We start from the raw sequence: 20,491 nt of genomic DNA, 5'->3' as shown, positions 1-20,491 counted from the left end.
TACACTCTACTCAGCGGGGGTTAGGGAGAAGGACAGGAAGGAATACCAAAGTGCCTTAAGCCCCGTTTACACATAGACAGTAAGAGCTCCCGGAAGCGTCCCAGAAGAGTTTTTGGCCGTCTTAAGGATCACACGCCGTTGTTAACGCCGGCACTAGGGGGCGTGACTTAGTTCCGGCTTTACCTGTAATCGTCGAAAAAATTATTCAACATTCAATTCCGGGAGCGCTCCCAGAGAATTTGCGTGATGACGGAGACAACGCGAACAACGGCGTTTGATACTTTTTAATCGCCGTTTTATCCTGCCCCTTCCTGTAGTGCCGCAGTTTACACCGCCGTAATTGGCGGCCGGCGTTGTATCCCTAACCAACGGCATGTAAAACGGAGATAGAGCCCACATCGGCGTCCTCAAAGGCGTTATAACTGGCAACAGAGGAAGACAAAACGGTGGCGCTAGCGGACAGTACGCCGTTCTAAACACCACCTCCCGGTTAACGGTGTTCCAAACAGCCGATAGGCGGCGGTCAATATAAAAACGCTAACGCGCTGCATGCAGGCCTCTCACTCGTGGCCAGCTCCAGATATTTTTGCAGAGAAGCTCCAGTATGCCTCCTAAAAGAAAATTGGCAGCGGCAAGGACTTACCAAGAGGTCTGGTTCAGAAGCAGAGGAGAGGCCTGTGGTGGAGACGAGCAACACGTTGAGGAGGGGAAAAGGAGAGGAAAGAAAAGGCTGAGGATGAGCTCCCTCCCCCTGCAGTGACAGTTGTTTCAGCTTATTATACTTTGGGGGCGGTGCCTATATGCAAAAAGTTCCTGGAGTAACGCAGGATTTGCTGGATAAATCCAGCGGTACACAGGGCATTATCGGCGGCAGCAGAACACCGCCGTTCTCACGCGTGTCTTAACCTGCGATTGTAAAGGATAGAACTGGGTATTAACCCCCGTTGCCTGACGTGTGCCGGATGCTACGGCGTCAAAACGCTGCTTTATTCTGCGGATTTAGCGGCGTTTTATCCGCGTATTTGTGGCTAGTACGGCTCTCCGCCCCTTTCCACCGCGAAAACAGCCGGAACTACCGCGAACTTTGGTCTACATACTGCCCGCCGACAAAACCGTCTATGTGTAACCTGGGCTTTACAGTGAAAAAGTCCTCAGTCCTCAAAAGGACCAGATAGTCTGGGCCATGTTGTGAATAAATGTTTTTATATTTTTTGGTAATTGTTTGGTCAAGATTTTTTTTTTTTTTTACATAAAAATAAGTTAATAGTTTCAGTTACATTTGTAAGAAGTAACTCTAAAGACAGGATCCAAGTATATAAAAAACAGATGTTTAGTAACGAAGATATTCAAGAAACAAATTGGTCTCCAAATGGACCCCAGAGGGACTTCTATGTAACTCCTGTTCATTATTATGCTCGATAATTATTATGGTTTGATTTGGTTTATGGTATATTATAATTTTTAACACTTTTTGCCCCACTGGCAATAACTGTTGCCAAAGTATATCACTGTCATTTTTGACAGTTATTATTTCTATCATTACTAGGTGACATTTGACCTAGTGACAAGCTGTGTGACTACTGGCAACAATCTGGGCACAAACGGGTAAAGATCTGGAACAGTAATAGTAAAAGGTAGACACAGTTTATGTTTGCATTCTGGGTGAAATGTATTGCTTACAGATTGTCTGAACACACCTGGCACTACCACAACTTCTCCTTTCTGCATTTGCCACATGTGAACTTGTTACAATAAACACAACGCTTAGTGGCATGGTTTTTCTTGCAGCAACACTTAACCTGGCACAATGCCCTTCCTGGCACAATGCCCTTTTCCCTGTGTCAGGTGTGGGTGGTTGCTGCTGAAGGTTTTCTTTTCCACCTCCTTGGCTGCCATATGAGACTGTGCAAGCTCCATCAAGAAGTTCATCCGTCTCTCTTTGACCCCAGTGCATGCCTGATAAAGCACATGTGCATTCAGTGCTGCAATGTCAATCAGATTGTAAAACACAGTGACAGGCCAACGCCTTGTTCCTGAACGTACAGTGTACTTTCTCACGACCCACAACCCTTATTTGGAGTAAGCGGTTGAACCCTCGTGAGCATGCGAGAGTTTTTTCACGCCTGTCGGTTATGTCATTCGCCTGTGGGCAGTCTTTGAGTGAGGAGTCGCCCACCCTCTTGTCGATTTTTCATTGTTTAGGAATGGCTCAGAGACTGCTGCTTTGTTTGATCAAAATTTTTTCAAAACTGTAAGGCACAACTGAGTGGACACCATTCGATAAATTCAGCTGGTTTTCGGTAAAAATTTTAACAGCTGATGAGAGATTTTGGTCTGGTAGTGTCGCTTTAAGGACGGCCCATGGCGCCTGACGGCGATCTGCGCTTCAAGGCGGCAGCGTCTCGCCGTTTCAAGTTGAAAACTTCCACATTTCAGGCTCTTTTGACCCAGGAAGTCGTCAGAGAATAGAGAACTTGCAGAAGAAGTCGGCATGAGGAGTTTATTCGGACATTCCATTGTTAACGGACATTTTGTAATGAAAGAACGTGCGGGCAGAGTCGCATGTCGGGCTGGACCCGACCGCGAGGGGTCGCGACAGGAAAAACACCTCCGTTGGAAACCTTAACGGGCAAGTTGGAACATGCCCCAAGCTGTTAAACAATTTCTCAGTTACTCACTTGTTGAAAGCCATCAAAAGCCGCCTGAATTTTACAAATGGTTTTCAACACGGAGGTGTTTTTCCTGTCGCGGCGCACACAGATTCGCAGTCGTCACGGAAACGACTCGGCGAATTTGCGCGCACGTCTTTCATTACAAAATGTCCTTAAACAGTGGAATGTCCGCATAAAGTCCTCATGCTGGCCTCTTCTGAATCTTCTCTGTTCTCTCATGACGTCCTGGGTGAATTAAGCCTTAAATTAGGATGTTTTCAGGTTGAAACAGGCCGACGACGGCGCCTGGAAACGCTGCGTGACGTCCCGCTCTGTGGGAAGTCCTTACAGCGACAGAAACACCCCATAACCTCTCATCAGCTGTTAAACTTTTCACCGAAAACCATCTTAATTTTTCCAATAGTGTCCACTCGGATATTCCTCACAGGTCCAGAAAAAATGTTGATAAAGCAACGCGCGCCGTCCGCAGCGGCTATTCAGACAAAGAGATTCCGACGGGCGGGGTAGGGCACTCCTCACTCAAGGCCTGCCCACAGGTGAATGACGTCACCGACGCGTAAAAAAACTCACGCATGCGCAAGAGGGTTCAAGCATGTCTGACGTAAAAACATATGAATCAAATCCATTTATTTTTTGGAAAAAAATAAAAAGGACCGCTTTTTTCATCACAGACCTCATATATATTAAAAAGCAGTTAGCTTCATACATTCGTGGACATGAAAGTAAATTATTATTATTATTATTATTATTTACATTTATTTAACCAGGAAAGTGTCACTGAGATTAAAAATTTATTTTGCAAGGGAGTCCTGGTCAAGAGGCAGAAAAAGTTACACTACAATTCAGATTAAATTCACACAATTAAAATAAAAAAGATTAACAAAAACAGTTACAATTTAAAGAGGTCATCTCAAGTGCTCTCAGTCTGGACTGAAACGTGCTCAATGAAATAAGTTCAGTTAATTTCCAGTCTTTTTGCAACATGATCCATGTAGACATAGCCGAGTAAACAAAAGCCCTTTTTCCCAGTTCTGTGCAGGCAAATGGAACAGAGAGCAACAAATGATCATCTGAAGGCAAAGAATAAGAATCAACACTATCCTTAAGCCCCTTTCACACTGGGGCTGCTCCCAGTTGCTCCCTGTGGCGTGATGACGATGCGTCAGGTGCGCGCAGCAGGGGGCAGAAAGGAGGTGAGAACTCAGCCTGCAGGTTCTCTGCACAGAGAAGTCAGAGTGCACAGTTTGGCTGCAGACAGACTGTGCACTCTGAAAAAGATGCTTAAATGACCTGCAATTCATGGAGGGAAATTGTACGTACCATACCATTGGTCTGGAGGTTGATGATTGTATAAAGAAGTGGAGCTTGTTGAGGGACAAATTAATCCAGAAAAGGAGCTGTAAGTTGCAATAAGATGCTACAGAGAACTTTAAAGTGTCACACGAACATCGACATTATTACATGGCCACAGAGCTGGAGAAGCATAAATCAGGCTTTAGGATTTTAAAGTACCATTCCGCAGTGGATTCAGAAAATACTGATTCTGTCTGTTTTATACGTAGAACAGATTTTGCCCATTTTATACATAGAGCGGATTTTGTCAGTTTTATACATATAACGGATTTCGATTATAACACAAAATTCGCTGTTCCACCTTAATCCATTAGAGTGAATTAAGTTTTACTGTATCTAGATGTAGCCATAGTCATTAAAATTTATATACTTGGATATTTTACAGATACTTGTGCACATCTTACAGACTGTGTTGTTCTTGAGCACTAAAATCAAGAAATCTTCATTCAAACATCTAAAGAGAGTTCATTCATTCTTAAGTTTCAGATCATTTCTTTATATTACATCATGTTTTTCTCCAGTCCATTTGCTTTTCCTTCCGTTCTCTTTCTCGTGGACTTTATTCTGACAAAAGGCTATTTGTAAAAGCCAACAACAGCTTACGGAGGAACAGAAGAAAAAAAAAAATCTAAGTGTAAGGAATAAATATTAATATAAAGGATTTGAAAGAGAGACAAACATTCAGACTCCTGTACAATGATGACAAAGCTCCAAAAAACTAGAGATTTGGTTCTTTCTGATCTTGTCAGAGAGATAAGGTGACTTCAGGAGATGTCTCGTCTGTTTCTGTTGTCCATTTCTTTTGTAACCGTACATTTAGTGGAAGTCAGTGACCAAAACCTTTCTTTCAAATACTGTTTCTTCACATCCTTGAAACACAGAAACGACTTTTTATATTACAGATTTTATGTGGTTGAAAATTGAAAAGGATTTAAAAGTCTGGAGTCTAGGCTCTAAAATGAAAAACAAGAATTTTCACATCACGGCTACCATAAAGCTTGCTTTGCTATGAACCAAAACCCCAGCGTTTTATCAGTTTTACATTACAATGCTTTTGCAGAAATGTTTCAGAACCTAAATTGTTGTGGGTGTGTCTGTGGGTTGTGTCTGTATGTATTTTGTTTTTTCCCATGTTCAGTTTTGTGTGTATCCTCCCTTTGTCTCCCATGTGGGCCCCTCTGGTGTTCTGTCATTGTCTGGGTGTTATGTATGTCCTCTTCATCCGTCAGTCATGTGGGTCCCACGTGCGTGTCTGCACGTGTCTCTGTCTTATGTCTGTGTGTTGTGTATGTCTTCCTCATCGGTGTGGGTCCCGTATGTGTGTGTATGCCCCTGGTCTGTCTGGTGTATGTGTGAGTGTTTGTCTGCTTTCCTGGCTCATGTCTGAGTCCTATGTGTCCTATATGTGTCTGTCTAGTTTATACTGTGTGTGTTTACTGTCCGTGGTGTGCATTCCCTGTGTTTGTGCCATTCTATGTGTCCAACCCGCTGTCTGTGTAGTCCTTCACGTCGTTGTTTCCCCCGCTTACAATTTTCTGGTCTTTATGATTAGTGCTCTTCTGTTTATTCATGTATTTCATATCTTTGTCTTATGTGTCTCCCGTTCTCTTGTTGAGTTCCGTGTGTATTTGCTGTGTACATCTTTGACTTAGTTTTTGGGTTTGGCACTGTTTGGTTTTTGATTCATGTTTTTGGTGTTTATCACTTTTCATGTTGCCTTTTAGTTCCACATTTGTTTTCACGTTTGTTGTGTACTCCATGTTTTGGATTTATGTTTCTGGATTCAATTTAATTTTCCACATTCTGTCTCATGTTTTTGTCTCGTGGTGTTCTTATGTGGTTTCATGTTTTTGTTTTGATTTAATCATCACACCTGCTGTCAATCAGTTTTTAAGCCGCACCCTTTCCTTTGTTAGTTGCCTGTTGCTTTTGTTATGGTAGTTTGTCAGTCTTGTTGGATGATCCCCGTTTGTAAGTACTGTCTGTTTGATTGTCCTCCACTGTGTTCCTGCCTCCTGTCAGTTTAGTCAACTCCTCGATCCTCCCTTTTGTTATCTGCTCTGTCACCTACTGTATGTTGGAGTGTTTCTTACACTGGATCATTAAAGCATCATGGGTTTTTGCACCTGTACTTCCTGTGTCCTGACTGCCTGGTTTTGGAGTTCAGTTTGTCTCTGCTCCAGCACTAACCATAACACTAAATAATGTATCACAAACATAGATTAAATCCATGTTGTTTCAACCTCACCTGGGCTTCATTGTCTTTCAGAAGCCGTTTGGTTCGTGCCCCTCCAGGGTCATCGGTCACGTTGAGGATCACCACACTTTTCTTCTCCCAGCCAATGAAGGAACCATCTGTCATCCCTTCCACCATGGCCAGGAAGTCCTCGTAGCCATGATGGCGTGTGGTCACCACAGAGAAGGCCGTCCAGTCATACTCTTCGAGAACCTCGAAGATGACCTCAAGCTGCAGTGAAGTGGAGCAAGTGAACTGAAGGTAGATGGAGCCACTCTCCTGAAAGGAAAGAGAGAAGCATGAAGCCACAAAGACATTCGAGTGTTTAGGTGGTAAATGATGCTGTAGTTCATTATGATGCATCACTGTTTGACCAGTATGGCAAAAACCAAGATGATGAAGATCTTCTAAGGTTATCTAGAAATAATTCACTGCTTATCTGCCCCCTGGTGGAAAACTGTGTAATGCATCAACATCACACAGTTCATACCCCTGACAAATCCATTTAGCATCATATAGTGAAATGAATGCATGTCTTTAGCTTGAGATGCAACCTTCAATTGGTAATTACAAAATTCTTCACTTTCCACATTTTGGCACGATTGTTAAACTCAACCAATTTGCAAATTTTTGTCAGGCTGTGTTGTACACAACGCAGGTAGCTCAGTGGATAAAGAGTTGGCTTGCAATTCACATTCACCTAGTGTGACCTTTCTGTATCCTTGGACAAGACACTTGACACATGTTCCTCTCTGCATTCATATTTAACCTGGATAATTGGAGCAGTAACTTCTTTTTCATACAAGTTCATTTCCAAAGGTATTTCTTTTGGTTTTTGCTTTTTATACTTAAGTTGTTTTTTTTTTTGTTTTGAAACTGAACTAAATTCAACAAAATGAAATAAAACAAACTTTTCATGCGCTTTGTTGACACCATCCAAAGCTATTGTTCATGGCATTCATCTTGGCAATCACTCAGTGGCAAGGAATATTGTCTCTTCATCGATTCCTGGACAAGATGGTGGATGCGGAGATGACTGAACATGCCCAGGTTTGATGTGAAATGTTTCTTACAGATGCTGCACATGACTGCTGCAGGAAGCTTCTGCCGGTCAGGATCTTGTTCACACTCCCTCCTCTTTCTCCTCTATAACTCTGTGTTGTTTGTTTGCATTTTTTCAAAAGACTTCCATTTGAGTGTGATCATTGCTTGCTAGCTGGTTCATTTCCCCAATTGGTCTTCCCAGGCCTTCCGGTCGAAGGAACAGTCCTTGTAGCATTTCTTCTGTCATCCACTAGGCCATTTTCCTTCACTCAGCTGAGAGTAAAATATCTGCTTGGGAAGTCAGCTGCCATCTGCCCTAATAATGTGACCCACCCACTAAAGCTGGTTCTTGATGATGACACACTCGATGCGCTGTAGCTTGGCTTCAGGATGCTGATGTAGTCTTCCTACCTGATACGGATGATTCTCCTCAGGCAACATTGGTGGAATTTCTTGAGGGTCTTCAGGTGGTGGTAGCACATTGTCCAAGTCTCAGATCTGTAAAGCAGAGTTGTATGAAACAGTTTGTAGACGAGGACTTTTATCGTCATGCTGAAGGTCTCTGTTATTGTAAACATGGTTGCATAGCTGGCCAAACACAGCTCCTGCATACTTGAGTCAGTGTTGAATCTCATCATCAATGTCAGCATTTGATGACACATGGCTGCCCAGGTATAGACAGTGGGTCACGTTCTCCAGGACCTGTCTGTGCACTTTCACAACAGTGAGCTTTGGATTAGCCATGTTGGATGGAGGCTGGTACAAAATCTGTGTCATCTTCAGTTTGATGTGAAGACCCAGCTTGGAGTAGGCTTCGTCAAAGGATTCATAGAGAAGCCTCAGGATTTTGAATAATTTCTCTTGACAGCCTGTTTTGCTCAGAACCTTCCACAGAAATTGTTGTGACACTCAAATGCCTTTGTCAAGTCAATGAAGGCAAGGTGCAATGGTTGGTGTTATTCTCTACACTTGTCTTACAATTGATGGACAGTGAAGATCATGTCTGTTGTTCCTCTTGTCTCCTTTCCGCTTGTAGATGGTGACAATCATTGAGTCTTTCAGGTCTGTGGGCATTTCTTCTTGCATTCAGATTTTGACAACAAGTTGGTACAGTTGCCAATGGAGAATGGGACTTCCTTCTTTAAAGACCTCAATGGGAATGTTGTCTTCCCTGAGTGCTTTGTTGTTTTTCATGCCTTTAAGGGCAACAACAGTTTTTTTGTGAGTTGGGGTTTAGCTGAGTTCTTCAATGATGTCTTGTGTTGGTAAAAGGCTGAGCACTTCCTCCACCACAATTAGGCTGGTGTTCAAGAGGTCTTCAAAGTGTTCTTTCCATTGAGCATTAATGTCATCTCTGGTCTGCAGCAGGCTCAGACAATCCTTGCTTCGAAGAGGTGCTTGTTCTTGGGTGGAGGAACCATAGATTGCTTTTTGTGGCAATGAAAAAGCCTCTGCTGTCATTTCTGTTGGCAAGGACATAGTAGTGAGGTACCTTATTGCAGTGAATTCCCAGAAAATGTACATTTCTGGACAAAATTATGGAACTTTGCACACAGGTATACAGTAATAATAATAATAAATTTTATTTGTACCACACTTTATATTTGAATGCAAATCTCAAAGTGCACATAAAACAGCAATAAAAGAGATAAGATAAAATTACAATACATCATACATACATTAGTTAAAAACTAGCTGTAATCCTTTCTAAAAAGGAAGGTTTATAATCCTTTCTTAAAAGCATCCACTGTCTGTGGGGCCCTGAGGTGGTCTGGGAGGGTGTTCCACAGGCGAGGAGCAGCAGCCCTGAAGGCCCGGTCCCCCATGGTCTTGAGCCGTGTCCTGGGCGGGAGCAGACATTGCTGTTGGCCTGACCGGGTTCTGCCAGAGGTATGTGGAGTGAGGAGGTCAGTGAGGTAGGTGGGGGCATCACCATGGAGACAGTGGTGGGTGTGCAGAAGGATCTTATACTCTATACAGAAGTGAATGGGGAGCCAGTGGAGGGTGTGAAGGATGGTGGTGATGTGCTCGTGTTTCCGCACCCTCACCAGGACCCTGGCAGCGCTGTTCTGGACATACTAGAGCTTTTGAATGCTCCTGCCAGGGATCCCGATGAGGAGTGCGTTACAGTAGTCCAACCTGGAAGAGACAAAGGCATGGACGAGCTTCTCCGCAGCTGAAAGGGAAAGTGAAGAACGGAGTTTGGAAATATTACGGAGTAGAGTAAGGAATTACTTTTTTGATGGAAGTACTTTGGATTTCCATCCTGGTGGCCATTTTGGGTGAAATCCAATATGGCTACCATCAGCACATGCAAATAAAAATATGAATAAAAGGTTTGCTCACAAGTATACATATACAGTAAATTTTGCTGAGGAGAATGTACTCTGCCGGGATAACATTTGGTCTCAGTCTAAATAGAGTAAAATATACTCTATTATAGAGTGAAATCAGCTCTAACATCAAAGCAAGTGTTTCTACTCCAATAAGAGTTGATTTTACACTGTGATAGAGTTGATTTAGAAATGTAATACAGTATATTTAACTGTATTTGGACTGGGACCAAATGTTATCCCATCAGAGTAAATTTTACTCTACAAAATTTATTGTTTATATGCTAGTAATCTGGCAGCTTGGTGGCTTAGTGGTTAGCACTGTTGCCTCACAGCGAGAAGGTCATGGGTTCAATTCCCACCTGTGGCCTTTCTGAGTGGAGTTTGTATGTTCTTCCCATGTTTGGCTTGGTTTCCTCTGGGTGCTCCGGTTTCCTTCCACATCCAAAGACATGTGGGTCATGTGGATTGGAATCTTTAAATTGTCCATACTGTAGGTGTGCGAGTGGGTGTGACTGTGGTTGTTTGTCTGGGGCCTTGTGACAGACTGGCGTTCTGTCTTGGGTGTACCCCGCCTCACGCTCAATGACTGCTGAGATAGGCTTCAGCCTCCCGCGACCCTTAACTGGAATAAGTGGTTGAAGATGAACGTGTTTGTGTGTGTGTGTGTGTGTGTGCTAGTAATCTTCAATATTTGACTGCCAGCTTTGATTTTTCCAATATGGCTGCCACAGTGAATGGACACAGTGCTTCCAACAAAATCCTTGTTCATAATACTCTCATACACCTTGACAAGACATGCCAAAATTTTGTCCAGATGTGCACTTTTTTTGCTAAGGGACCACACTATGGATTTTGGCAGCCTTGATGATCCACCACTGATTTATCAGTTTGTGAGTTTTACTTTGCAAAGTCACTTGCTTTGCTGTAGTCAAGACTCTCTCTCTTGCAATGTCCATTCTTTTTTGGAGGTGGAGGAAAGCATTTCACTTTTGGTCAATGAGTTGTTGGGGACCTGGTCAATCTCGGTAAACCAGCGCTGGTGCTTCATCTTATGGTGTCTGTGTTTCTTGGCAGGCTGTTATGGCTGTCTTGAGCTCCTCCCAGTGGTTAGGAGCTGGGGTGGAGTACTTCGTGGGGAGTTCTTTCATTGGGCACTGTTGAAACTCTGTTTTTGCTTGTGGGTCTTTGAGCTTGTGGATTTTGAATCTTGTGACAGTTTTGTAGTGTGCAGGCCTCCTCTTGGGGTGGATGTTTAGCTGGATCCTGGAGCAACTCAGATGATGATCTCCCCAACAGTCATCTCCACCAGTCATTGCCTTGGTGGACAGGACATCTTTCTGGTAACGCTTTTGGATGATGATGTAACTGAACAGGTACCAGTGCTTTGAGCGAGGGTGTTGGCAGGACACTTTGAACTTACCTGAAGATTGTTTTGATGATAACATTGTTTGGGACACTTTGTGAGAAGCAAGGTACCGTTGACATTGCACATACCAACTCCATCTCTCCCAGTGGTTCTGTTCCAGAGCTCCTGGTCCTTTCTGACCTGGCCATTGAAGTTGTCTAGGAGGTCAGATGGTGGGATTGCATATAGAATGGTGTTTGGTGGTCAGTGGAGATGGGCATTATAAGTGGATAAGTGACATGTGCAGGTCATGTCAGCAGGCTTTGCCATGGCCAATCCATCTTGAGGTTCCCTCATACACGCTCAAATCATTTCGGATCCTGTTTATGCCGCCTTCAGAATATGTAAATTGTGCTCAGACTGCCGTCGGATAGGTGTCCCGAGGGTGTTGAACACGTGAAACACACCCGGGGCCGCCAGCCATTTTGACCAACTGTGTCGACTTCCGCAGATGGCTGTCAGAGCATTTTGAAACTGAAATCCGACACCTTTCGGATGTGCGCCGATTCATAATTCCGACGCAATTCCAGCTATGTGTGACGGGGGTATAAATAAGGCTACTCAGTTGCAGATGCAGCTACCAACACACCCTCCTGCTTCTTGCAAGGGTCTGATGACTGAATCACACATCTGCTGCATCCATACAGGGTCCAAAATAAGGGCTTCTATAATCACAGTCCTGCGCCTGTCACTTTTTGTCAATCAGCAAAAGACTTGTGGGTGTACAAGACAACGCGGAAAATCTACATCCAGGATCAATCTAGAAATGCCTGTGCATGTGTTTGTTTAACGTGGGAATGTTGCTGCACGCAGAGACACAGTCCTTGACAGATTCTCAGCCTGGTCCAATGACCTGGAAATTCCACACGATCGGGGTCTGAGGACCTGCTGCAGCCTTCATCGGCCTTTACAGCCGTTGGGTGAAAATTCCATCACCTACTCCACCTGATATACCATTGAGGTCTTCATGTTTCACCAGAACCCTGTCCGCCATTTCGTGTTCTTGCTGGGCCTTCATGGTTACCATAGCAACCACGGGCATGCAAGATCTCCTATTGGATCCATTAACCAGGCACCATGCTGTACACATGGGGATGGACTTTGACACCCAAGGAGAACCTCATGGCATTAACATTCAGCTGTTAATTAGTTTGTTCTGCACTACTGAGGCAAATACAGCATTTCACTGGATAAAGCTGAGTTTTTTTTTTTGTTTGTTTGTTTGTTTGTTTTTTTGTTTGTGGTTTTTTTTTTTTTTTTGGTAGAGTGCTCCTGTGCCTGAGGTCTTACATGTCGGGTCAGTCTGTGTCTCTTCCATAGCATGTGATCAGGATTCACTGCTGTTCAGTGTTGTGTTCCTCAGGGCTCATTTCTCAGCCCATTGCTATTTTCCCTGTATTCAGTGCCATTAGGTAAGATAATTGTAGATATGAGATTTATTTTCATTGTTATACTGATAATCTGCAGTTGCATGTGCCAGTGTTTATAGAAAATGAGTACAAGATCAATAATTTAAGGTTTGCCTGCAGGGATTAACTGGATGTTGTCCAATGCCCTACTGCTGAATCCAGATAAGATTGGGAGCTTATAAAAATGTTTGATCTTTGCACTCCACCTCTGGGCAGCTGTATGATTCAGTCCAGTTACATAATGAGGAATCTTTATGTGATGTTTGATCAACATATATAATCACAGAGATGACCAGGATTGGCCTTCCTCATTTGCAAAATATTCCAACAATTAAGCAAAAAGATATTTTTTTCTGCTTTTCTGTCATCCAGAACTAATTATTGTAATGTTTTAGATTTGTATCTGCCACTCAGAAGTATTAGAAGTCTTCAAATAAATCAGAATGCATTTGGTCAAATTATGACTGAAACATGAAAATTTGATCATATTATCCCAACATTAATGTCTCTTCAACAGCTGCATATTGGTGCAAGGACTGATTTTAAAGTTCAGTTTCTGACCTATAAAATCCTGAATGCTTGTGCATATTAATGTCCACATTTAACTGCAAAAGTTTGCACTCTCTCACTTTAAAATGGCAAAATGTGGAAAACTAAGACATTTTATATCAGTATAATATTTAATGCCTGTTTAGTTCATACAAATGATCGTCATCAATAGAAACAAAATTGAACAAAGCGTGAATAAACATGAAATGCTTTGGATGTCATCCCTTTGATATTATAAACTCCTTCAATCTCTTTAGGCCCCTCTGAGCAGCTTTTGTATCATCTCCTAGAAATAAGTTGTGGTATTGTTGGGTAGATCTATCTGGAGTAGGCAGTTCTCAAAACCTGATTGTGCAAAAAGAAGACTAAAGAGGGAAGCCACCAAGACACCCAGGAAGACGCCCAGAGTTATAGGCTCCTATACAACTTTTGTCTGCTGCATCAACAATTATGCAGCTTGACAATGGAACCAAGAATTTTCTTAAAAAGAAGACATGGAATTTGTGCTCTAGTCTGCCACAAGGCACATCGAAGAGTCAAGCATAGATTCGATCTGATTTCTGAGATGAAAATTGTGATTTTATGAATCCCTCTGTTTACAAGGTGTGAAACTGCAACAGAAATATTATTATTAATATTATTAAGCTGAGCAAACGCACCGTCAAAGTGAACCTTAACGAATCATCACCCTTGAGTCTGAATGCATGCAGATGAAGTGTTATTTTAACCAGGTTCTGCTGCGCTGAACGTGGTCAAATAACAAACCTGTAGTGTGATTTATGATGCTAGCTTGTCAGCATTAAACCAGCTGGGAGTGGACGATATAGTGAGTCAGTAATAGCGTACGTAGCACAACATGTGAAATTAATTTTCAGTCCCTCTGGAAGCCAAAGCTAAAAGAAGAATCATCCAGTCGAGCTCTTGTCATGCGGGCACTAAACAGAAACGATGCCTTGACTAATTTTATGTCCCGAGTCGCCGGTTTAGGGGCGCTGTTGACACAAGGTTGATTGATTTTTGCATGTTTCTAGAAGCACATATGACCCGGCTTCCCAAAGGCAATTAAGTTTCACTTAGACTTTCATTAACTCACACAACTTTCAAAGGCAGAGCTACTCTGGAGGCTGGAATGTGATTAACTGTCGTGTTCACAAGTCAAAAAGCCATAAAGTCATCTACATGTAGAAGCATATGCATTCAAATTTCTGCAGCTTTATTGCTGATGTCCAAACGTCTTGAAGATTACCCACTGCTGGTAGGATTTAAACTAGGTGTTGTGGGAATTAAATGACAGGACCAGAAGACCCGATGATGTGGATTTTATCCATGTGGTCACTGCAGTGTCAATAATTACACCCAAGTGTCAAATTTTATGACTAAATGTTAACCCTCTGAGGTCCGAGGCCATTTTTTTTGGCCAGTTCACTCGCCTGGTATAAATGTTTTATTATTGCTGTTAACAGCTCTCCCTGCATCCCACAATCAAGTTTTATCTCTTTTTTTCAGGACAATCTGTGCTTTCATAATATATATGCTTTTGTTGTGTTTTATAAGTGTAATAACAGTTTACAATCAAAAATAAGAAAGAAAAAAGTAAAGCGGACAATAATTTTCCACGCACATTTATTCACAACACAGCAAACTATAATAAAAAACTGTTTTGATACTTTATAAAGGTAATTTGAGGTATTGTGTGAAAGACTGTAAAACAAAAAGGTTCAAACAATAAACAAAAAAGCACATTTTGAACAATTTATACAAAATGGTCTATGCTTCTTTTTGTCTTCATCTCAAAGCAGTTTCTGTCTGCTATTACACAAAGGTTACAACACAAGCTTTCACACTTTGGGCAACTTTGGCTCATTACAGTCTGAGAAGCGGCCCTCCCCCTGGTTCCATTGATATGGTAAACAAGTGCTTTACGCCGAGAAAGCAACAGAGTTATCCAGTAACATTCAATGCAAACTAGTGGAGCAATCCTGATAGTTACACACTCTGTTTGAGCACGTGAGATTGTCATCAGAGGCTCTCCGTCTGCTCCTGCTTTCACTTTCGCTGTGCGTAATGGCGCACGGCGCACTAGATGTACTCATTGGAGCACCCAGGGGGCTATTCAAACAGGACAACTAGTAACATATCACACCTGAAAACGATCTTTGGCTTTTCACATGAGGTAAATCTGCCCTACGAATGAATTTTGGAAAACCATGTGACAGTGAACCAATTATGATTAGACACTCACATTGCACATGTCATCACACAGCTTCTATGAGGAGTACAAAGATGGCCGATGGCTGGCTCGAAGGTCCACGGAGTTAACTTTTCAGCAAGAAAAAAAAAGTAAGTTTCTATCTCTTATTAAAAAGTTATTTATAATTTAGTAAAGCTTGGTCTTAGCCATTGTATACAATGGCGTCAGCCCCAGAGGGTTAAGTTAGTAACACCACTAACTGGTTTTAATGGAATGTCACCTGATACATGCTATCAGAAAACGATATTTATTCATAATAAATTAGATTAGCAGGCTAATTTTTTATTTAGTTGCATTCTAACTAGCTAGGCTAGCATATGAACTGCGCTAGCCAAGTTTGCTTATGTTGTTGCAAATTTGGCTAGTTAATATTATTTTTCAACTTACTGCATAGATCTGGTTTTACAACAGCTTATATTTTGGATAAAAGTGTATTACATGAAACAACAAGATGATCATTTATATGTCTTCTCTGTAATTGTAAATACTACAATATATTTCTTATAGTGACTTGCGATATGATTTAGTGCTCTTGGCTTCAGTGCAGAAGGTTCCCTGTTCAAAACCCACCCCTGCCACATTGCTCCATGCAATGTGGAGTTGGTCCAGGAAGGGCATCTGGTCTAAAATTTGTGCCAAATCAGTCTGCAGATCCACCTCATATCTGCTGTGGCAACCCTGAGTGAAAATAAGGGAGTAGCTGAAGGGACGTACCATTGACTTGCAATATGATGTCAAACACCCCTAAAGTGCACCGTACCATTTCTTAATTTTAGTTGACCCTCCCATCTGCTGAATCCACCCCGATCATTCTAATTCCTCATTTAAAGGACATGTCGCACCTTATTTAATGTCCCGGTTAGCAACACAACATCAAAGTATTCATGATTGTAAGTCTATCGGCACACATGCGATAATTTGTGGTCACTGATGTATTTTATTGCTAATAATTCCTCTCACTCAGAGAGTTAGCAGGTGCATTTCTGGAAAACATCTTGCTCAGCATTTCTAGGCAGGTGACGTATACTTTAGGAAAAGCAGAAACATCCTGTTGGCTGACAGAGAGTGAAACTAACACTGCTACATCCGATAATGAAGCTTCTGAGCTTTCATTCGAAAGTGATGGCTTGGATTTACAGAGGATGTACAGAGAGGAGATGACACACTTGGGGGTTGGTAAGGTTAGACCTTACTTGTGTGAAGCGCCTTGGGGCAACTGTTTGTTGTGATTTGGTGCTATACAAATCAAATCAATTTTATTTATATAGCACCAAATCACAACAAACAGTTGCCCCAAGGCGCTTTATATTGTAAGGCAAGGCCATACAATAATTACGGAAAACCCCAACGGTCAAAACGACCCCCTGTGAGCAAGCACTTGGCAACAGTGGGAAGGAAAAACTCCCTTTTAACAGGAAGAAACCTCCAGCAGAACCAGGCTCAGGGAGGGGCAGTCTTCTGCTGGGACTGGTTGGGGCTGAGGGAGAGAACCAGGAAAAAGACATGCTGTGGAAGAGAGCAGAGATCAATCACTAATGATTAAATGCAGAGTGGTGCATACAGAGCAAAAAGAGAAAGAAACACAGTGCATCATGGGAACCCCCCAGCAGTCTAAGTCTATAGCAGCATAACTAAGGGATGGTTCAGGATCACCTGATCCAGCCCTAACTATAAGCTTTAGCAAAAGGAAAGTTTTAAGCCTAATCTTAAAAGTAGAGAGGGTGTCTGTCTCCCTGATCTGAATTGGGAGCTGGTTCCACAGGAGAGGAGCCTGAAAGCTGAAGGCTCTGCCTCCCATTCTACTCTTACAAACCCTAGGAACTACAAGTAAGCCTGCAGTCTGAGAACGAAGCGCTCTATTGGGGTGATATGGTACTATGAGGTCCCTAAGATAAGATGAGACCTGATTATTCAAAACCTTATAAGTAAGAAGAAGAATTTTAATTCTATTCTAGAATTAACAGGAAGCCAATGAAGAGAGGCCAATATGGGTGAGATATGCTCTCTCCTTCTAGTCCCTGTTAGTACTCTAGCTGCAGCATTTTGAATTAACTGAAGGCTTTTCAGGGAACCTTTAGGACAACCTGATAATAATGAATTACAATAGTCCAGCCTAGAGGAAATAAATGCATGAATTAGTATTTCAGCATCACTCTGAGACAAGACCTTTCTAATTTTAGAGATATTGCGCAAATGCAAAAAAGCAGTCCTACATATTTGTTTAATATGCACATTGAATGACATATCCTGATCAAAAATGACTCCAAGATTTCTCACAGTATTACTAGAGGTCAGGGTAATGCCATCCAGAGTAAGGATCTGGTTAGACACCATGTTTCTAAGATTTGTGGGGCCAAGTACAATAACTTCAGTTTTATCTGAGTTTAAAAGCAGGAAATTAGAGGTCATCCATGTCTTTATGTCTGTAAGACAATCCTGCAGTTTAGCTAATTGGTGTGTGTCCTCTGGCTTCATGGATAGATAAAGCTGGGTATCATCTGCGTAACAATGAAAATTTAAGCAATGCCGTCTAATAATACTGCCTAAGGGAAACATGTATAAAGTGAATAAAATTGGTCCTAGCACAGAACCTTGTGGAACTCCATAATTAACCTTAGTCTGTGAAGAAGATTCCCCATTTACATGAACAGATTGTAATCTATTAGATAAATATGATTCAAACCACTGCAGCGCAGTGCCTTTAATACCTATGGCATGCTCTAATCTCTGTAATAAAATTTTATGGTCAACAGTATCAAAAGCAGCACTGAGGTCTAACAGAACAAGCACAGAGATGAGTCACTGTCCGAGGCCATAAGAAGATCATTTGTAACCTTCACTAATGCTGTTTCTGTACTATGATGAATTCTAAAACCTGACTGAAACTCTTCAAATAGACCATTCCTCTGCAGATGATCAGTTAGCTGTTTTACAACTACCCTTTCAAGAATTTTTGAGAGGAAAAGGAAGGTTGGAGATTGGCCTATAATTAGCTAAGATAGCTGGATCAAGTGATGGCTTTTTAAGTAATGGTTTAATTACTGCCACCTAAAAGCCTGTGGTACATAGCCAACTAATAAAGATAGCTTGATCATATTTAAGATCGAAGCATTAATTAATGGTAGGGCTTCCTTGAGCAGCCTGGTAGGAATGGGGTCTAATAGACATGTTGATGGTTTGGAGGAAGTAACTAATGAAAATAACTCAGACAGAACAATCGGAGAGAAAGAGTCTAACGAAATACCAGCATCACTGAAAGCAGCCAAAGATAACATATGTCTTTGGGATGGTTATGAGTAATTTTTCCTCTAATAGTTAAAATTTTATTAGCAAAGAAAGTCATGAAGTCATTACTAGTTAAAGTTAAAGGAATACTCGGCTCAATAGAGCTCTGACTCTTTGTCAGCCTGGCTACAGTGCTGAAAAGAAACCTGGGGTTGTTCTTATTTTCTTCAATTAGTGATGAGTAGTAAGATGTCCTAGCTTTACGGAGGGCTTTTTTATAGAGCAACAGACTCTTTTTCCAGGCTAATTGAAGATCTTCTAAATTAGTGAGACGCCATTTCCTCTCCAACTTATGGGTTATCTGCTTTAAGCTGCGAGTTTGTGAGTTATACCACAGAGTCAGGCACTTCTGATTTAAAGCTCTCTTTTCAGAGGAGCTACAGCATCCAAAGTTGTCTTCAATGAGGATGTAAAACTATTGACGAGATACTCTATCTCACAGAGTTTAGGTAGCTACTCTGCACTGTGTTGGCATATGGCATTAGAGAACATAAAGAAGGAATCATATCCTTAAACCTAGTTACAGCGCTGTCTGAAAGACTTCTAGTGTAATGAAACTTATTCCCCACTGCTGGGTAGTCCATCAGAGTAAATGTAAATGTTATTAAGAAATGATCAGACAGAAGGGAGTTTTCAGGGAATACTGTTAAGTCTTCAATTTCCATACCATAAGTCAGAACAAGATCTAAGATATGATTAAAGTGGTGGGTGGACTCATTTACATTTTGAGCAAAGCCAACTGAGTCTAATAATAGATTAAATGCAGTGTTGAGGCTGTCATTCTCAGCATCTGTGTGGATGTTAAAATCGCCCACTATAATTATCTTATCTGAGCTAAGCACTAAGTCAGACAAAAGGTCTGAAAATTCACAGAGAAACTCACAGTAACGACCAGGTGGACGATAGATAATAAATAAAACTGTTTTTTGGGACTTCCAATTTGGATGGACAAGACTAAGAGTCAAGCTTTCAAATGAATTAAAGCTCTGTCTAGGTTTTTGATTAATTAATAAGCTGGAATGGAAGATTGCTGCTAATCCTCCGCCTCGGCCCGTGCTACGAGCATTCTGACAGTTAGTGTGACTCGGGGGTGTTGACTCATTTAAACTAACATATTCATCCTGCTGTAACCAGGTTTCTGTAAGGCAGAATAAATCAATATGTTGATCAATTATTATATAATTTACTAACATGGACTTAGAAGAGAGAGACCTAATGTTTAATAGACCACATTTAACTGTTTTAGTCTGTGGTGCAGTTGAAGGTGCTATATTATTTTTTCTTTTTGAATTTTTATGCTTAAATAGATTTTTGCTGGTTATTGGTGGTCTGGGAGCAGGCACCGTCTCTACGGGGATGGGGTAATGAGGGGATGGCAGGGGGAGAGAAGCTGCAGAGAGGTGTGTAAGACTACAACTCTGCTTCCTGGTCCCAACCCTGGATAGTCACGGTTTGGAGGATTTAAGAAAATTGGCCAGATTTCTAGAAATGAGAGCTGCTCCATCCAAAGTGGGATGGATGCCGTCTCTCCTAACAAGACCAGGTTTTCCCCAGAAGCTTTGCCAATTATCTATGAAGCCCACCTCATTTTTTGGACACCACTCAGACAGCCAGCAATTCAAGGAGAACATGCGGCTAAACATGTCACTCCCGGTCCGATTGGGGAGGGGCCCAGAGAAAACTACAGAGTCAGACATTGTTTTTGCAAAGTTACACACCGATTCAGTGTTAATTTTAGTGACCTCCGATTGGCGTAACCGGGTGTCATTACTGCCGACGTGAATTACAATCTTACCAAATTTACGCTTAGCCTTAGCCAGCAGTTTCAAATTTCCTTCAATGTCGCCTGCTCTGGCCCCCGGAAGACATGTGACTGTGGTTGCTGGTGTCGCTAACTTCACATTTCTCAAAACAGAGTCGCCAATAACCAGAGTTTGATCCTCGGTGGGTG

At 41.9% G+C, this 20,491-nt stretch overlaps 1 protein-coding gene across 1 annotated transcript in view; it reads right to left on the bottom strand.

Moving 5' to 3' along the window:
• The window catches only part of grin2da (glutamate receptor, ionotropic, N-methyl D-aspartate 2D, a), a 568,510-nt gene that overhangs the window by 270,875 nt on the left and 277,144 nt on the right, over positions 1–20,491 (bottom strand). The window contains exon 4 of the mRNA XM_034160100.1: positions 6,274–6,540. Within this exon, the coding sequence (XP_034015991.1) occupies positions 6,274–6,540 (267 nt within the window). The remainder of the gene's footprint in view (positions 1–6,273; positions 6,541–20,491) is intronic.

The sequence above is a fragment of the Thalassophryne amazonica genome, chromosome 20, assembly GCF_902500255.1.
Source record: "Thalassophryne amazonica chromosome 20, fThaAma1.1, whole genome shotgun sequence".
Lineage (NCBI taxonomy): Eukaryota > Metazoa > Chordata > Actinopteri > Batrachoidiformes > Batrachoididae > Thalassophryne > Thalassophryne amazonica.
Note: the sequence above shows the minus strand (reverse complement) of the source record. Positions and strands in the feature narration are given on the sequence as shown.